General features: G+C 36.8%; 1 protein-coding gene across 1 annotated transcript in view; it reads left to right on the top strand.

Annotated features, from left to right (window-relative positions):
• The window catches only part of LOC119583832 (protein sidekick-1-like), a 79,819-nt gene that overhangs the window by 28,973 nt on the left and 45,846 nt on the right, over nucleotides 1-5,000 (top strand). Inside the window, exon 3 of the mRNA XM_037932557.1 lies at nucleotides 2,033-2,146. Coding sequence (XP_037788485.1) covers nucleotides 2,033-2,146 — 114 coding nt within the window. The remainder of the gene's footprint in view (nucleotides 1-2,032; nucleotides 2,147-5,000) is intronic.

Raw genomic sequence — 5,000 nt, 5'->3', positions numbered from 1 at the left:
GAAACTGTTGTCTCCGTTTTCAATAAATCTAGTTTGTACATTTTTTCTACCATACATATTTAAGGTTGCGTGTTTGTGATCGGTTATGTCTTCCTGTGCATTTCCATAAGGACGTGTCCATGTGTGTGTATGCTTTTGGTTAGGAACTCAAAATGCTGTTGATGTGCACAAAATATTAATAACATTGTAAGTGTTTCTGAACGACGAAACTAATGGTTTGCGGAATGATCAGATGGACCTGTTTTGCAGTTGCTCATTAATGTTTTCATATAAAATGCAATTTATGGAAATAGTGCAGAGCAAGTGCAGATTACGCTAACATTTATTCAGTCTAAAGTAATTTATATTTTTACCTGTTTTAACACGGTAAAAAAATATGGAGGAATTAAAGAACGCGTTTTTAGTTTCCAAATGGTGATTCATAATTATTCTAAAGGTTTGTTACTAATATATTACAGAAACAAAAATGAAATAGGTATATCTACAATTCTCACATAAAAAATAAATATGTCATGGGACGAAAACCCTTCACCCCCCCCCCTCATGCAGAAATTTGTCAACTGCGTGGAGTTAAAAAACAATCTCAAACTATTTAACCTACTAATGCAGGGATGGCATTTGCATGCATGCTACATCCACTATGAATTTAGTTTATTAATTTTGCCTACACACAGATGGCCCCACAAAAGCTTAGTCTCCAAGGAGTCAATTATTAGTCCCACTTATCTCACATGTTTACCCTTTCCTTGATTTTAGGAAAAATCTTTTAGATCTTCTATTGCTGTTATTTATAACATTATAGTGGTCAATACTAATAATAATAATATTGATATCAATAACATCAATAAAATGGAGAATGGAGAAATCAGGCGCGGTCACATAGTTACTAGTGGAGTCATTTATGTGTAAAAAAAAATCACAAAACTAAACTACATGGGATAGTACGTGTACCTGTTGCCAATATTACTAGAACACTACGCTATACTTTTAGACACCCCTCAGCGGTTATATGACATGCCTGTTACGCGTGTAAACATGGGACTCTCGCCCTGTTACACGTTTAGGTTACATAATAGAAATGGAATTTGAGAGTGTATGAGGGGGGTATGAGGGGAGGTGTTAGAGATTCGCATCAGGAGAAGGGAATGGGGATCGTGTGAAGGCTGGCGTTATGAGGGAAGGGATTCAGATCTGTATAAGGGGTAAGTATTGAAGATTCTACGAAGAGAAGGAACTTGAATATGGGGGTCGTGGGAAGTCAAGGAATTTGTATAAAGGGATGGGACGCTCTATGATGAAAGGGGCTAAAAGGTCAGGGAGGTCACATGGGATTAAGCGTCAGGATTAGCACCTAAGATGAGGATTAAGTGTTTGTATAACAAAGGGACCAGTATGAGGGAGATCATGTGAGGTGACAGTATATGTAATTACATTAGAGTGGTAAAAGTTAGGTACTTGCGTGATGGGATAGGTCAGAAATTTGACTGTGAAAAGAGTCACGCCCTACTGGGAATAAAGGGATTCACATTTCATATTATCGGTTTTATATGCACGAAAATAAACCTAGCGATGGTCTCTCGTACTAAATAATCCCATGAACCAGATAGGTTTCCGCCAGGGGTCTTCTTAAACACATCTATAAGAATAAGGCTCCTAAGCCCGTTTCAGACGTACCGTACGAAGCACGGCGGAAGCCCTTACTCACAAAACTTTATATGGGCTTATTTCAGACGAATCGATTTTTTGCCGTTCGCCGTGGACTGCAAAACACCGTGTTGAACAAAGGCACGGTAGCAATGAACGATGCCTTAGTCGACGCGTGCGCTTGAACTCATTCATGCCAATGGTTAATTTAAACCACGAGGTTGTATTCGGAGTGCCGTCCATGGCGGTCGATGGAAAATGGATGAGTCTGAAATAGCCTAACCTATACCATGGGTTTCGAGTTTTGTAGTTTTTAAAGAAATAATGAAATACTCACATGGAAACAGACAACTCTAAATTACTTTTTTTTTCTTTTTTCCTTCTGCAGAGGAGGTTGGGGATGTGGAAATAACAGACGGAACAGGCAGACCCTTGCCAGATGGACGATTAGGGCCACTACCAGAGGGTGCTGACCTCACTCTTGCTTGCCAGGCTAACCACGGTAAGTCTCTCTCTCTCTCTCTCTGTCTCTCTCTTCCTATCTCTCTCTCTCTCTCTCTCTGTCTGCTTGTATGTCCCTCTCTCTGTCTGTCCATCTCTCTATCTATCTATCTATCTATCTATCTATCTATCTATCTATCTCTTTCTCTCATTCCTTTTCTCTCTTTCTCTCACTCTTTCTCTGTCTGCCCATCTCTCTCTCTCTCTCTCTCTCTCTCTCTCTCTCTCTCTCTCTCTCTCTCTCTATATATATATATTTTATATATATATATATATAATATATATATATATATATATATATATATATATATATATCTGTCTGTCTTCTTGTACGTCCCTATCTGCCTATCTCACTCACTGTTTCTGTTTGTCCGTCTGTCCATCTCTCTCTCTCTCTCTCTCTCTCTCTCTCTCTCTCTCTCTCTCTCTCTCTCTTTTCTCTTTCTCTCTCTTTTCTCTCTCTCTCTCTCTCCTCTCTCTCCTCTCTTTCTCTCTCTATCTCCTCTTTCTCTCTCTCTCTTCTCTTCTCTCTCTCTCCTCTCATCTCTGTCTTTCTCTCCTTCCTCCCTCCCTCCCTCTCCCCTCTCTGTCTCGTTCTCTCTCTCTCTCTCTCTCCTCTCTCTCTCTCTCTCCCTCCCCTCTCTCTCCCTCCCCTCTCTTTTCTCTCCTCTCCCTCCCTCCCTCCCTCTCCTCCCTCCCTCCCTCCCTCTCTCTCTCTCTCTCCTTCTCCCTCCCTCCCTCCCTCCCTCCCTCCCTCCCTCTCTCTCTCTCTCTCTCTCTCTCTCCTCCCTCCCCCTCCTCTCTCTCTCTCTCTCTCTCTCTCTTCTCTCCCCCCCTCCCTCCCTCCCCCCCTCTCTCTCTCTCTCTCTCTCTCGCTCGCTCGCTCGTTCTCTCTCCTTTACTTCTGATCCTCCCCAAACGTGGTCCCATGCCGCATGTCCGCAGCTTATAATCTTTCGACCTTAACATTGCATAAAGTATAAATCTTTGCACGATCATGCAACTTTCACACATGTCATAGGTATAGATCTCTTTAATCCTCACGCCACGGGTATCCCACAGTACTCTTTATGCGTATACGTGTTCGGAGGCATATGTGTGTGTGTTTTGCGTCTGTTGGCGTGAGTGTCAGTTGGCGAGCATGTGGTCGAGTGCCTTTTTGCCTTTTCATCTATGTTGCATGTTCTATTTTCTCTTTTTTCTTGTCTTTGAATATTGCGTTTGGCACGAACTCGCACGCCTCCAATAGGAAACTGAATGTCCATAAAATTTCACAGCTCTCAAAACGCCGGGTCTCTCTTCCTGCGGCAATGCATCAAAATCTGTCAAAATTCCACGATACAAAGCCAACAAAAGGAGTTTTACATCACAGTCCCATTGAGCTCCGATTGTCGATTCGATAATTAGATTTTTGTGCTGATAATGTTTTTTTTTTTTTTTTTTTTTTTTTTTTTTGGGGTGGTGGCATTTATTTTTGTTTTATTTTTAGTGCGTTTGGGGTGGGGGTTGGGTGAGCAAAATAGCAAATTAATTTTGCTGTGTGAATTGGGTGAAAATAGTTTAAAGTAAGTGTCTATGGCACCTTTGATATTAAATTTTGGAGGCAAAAATATACTAGCACATAAAAACATAAGAATAGTAAAATATACTGGTATATTTGCATTGGCTGAGAAAATAATTTATATAAATTTTCAAAACTTTTACAGACCTACTACTTCTACCGGTCGGTATATTTTTTTCGGATAACTGTAACACAAGTTAAAGTAGGATATGCATGCTAAAAAAAAAAAAAAAATAAAAAAAAAAAAAAAAAAAGTTCACACGAACAATGACACCGTAATCTGTGATTTTTTTTTTTTTTTTTTTTTTTTTTTTTTTTTTACCAAATTACACTGCGCGATATTCAACGGAATGTCATGTAATGTGATAGTTCAGAAAAAAACACATCCATTACCTTTGTGTCTAACTGGTTTCGAATCTCACCCTTTTTTTCTTGTACCATATACCTGTTGCTGTTCATTTCTTTTGATGTTTTTCTTATTATTTGTTCTTCTTTCTTTCTCTCTTTCGTTTTCTTATTCTCTTTTTTGTCAGGGAAAAATGTAAGTTGCTGATAATTCTTTTTTTTTAAGGTTATCATGGCCATTATCATTTCTATTGACATTACTATCATGTTCACAAAGTTAGCATTAGTGTTATTGTTATCATTATTAGTATTAGTTGAAGGAGGTGGAGAGGAAAAAGAGGAAAAAGAAGGAGAAGAAGAAGTATAAGAAGTAAAAGATTAATAAAATGAAGAAGAAGAAGAAGAAGAAGAAGAAGAAGAAGAAGAGAAAAATCAAAATGAAGAAGGAAAAAATTAAGAAGAAAAAAGAAAGAAAAAAAATAGAAGAAAAAATAAACAAGAGAAAGAAGAAAATAGAAAAACGAGACACGGAATTTAATATATATATATATATATATATATATATATAATAATATATATAATTATTATTATATTACATATATATATATTATATATATATATATATAATATATATATTATATATAATGAGAGAGAGAAGAGAAGAGAGAGAGAGGAGAGAGAGGAGATCTTTTATGTAATGTATATTTACATATATATATATACATATATAAATATATTATATTATATATATTATATATATATTTATATATGTAGTTTGTATATATATACATACACCACACACACACACACACACACACACACACATACACACACATCACAAATCACACACACATATATATATTATATATATATATAATATATATATAAATATAATGATAAAATATATATAATAATATATATGTAAATAGATATATATATATATATATAT

This window comes from Penaeus monodon, chromosome 2 (assembly GCF_015228065.2).
Source record: "Penaeus monodon isolate SGIC_2016 chromosome 2, NSTDA_Pmon_1, whole genome shotgun sequence".
Taxonomy (NCBI): domain Eukaryota; kingdom Metazoa; phylum Arthropoda; class Malacostraca; order Decapoda; family Penaeidae; genus Penaeus; species Penaeus monodon.
Note: the sequence above shows the minus strand (reverse complement) of the source record. Positions and strands in the feature narration are given on the sequence as shown.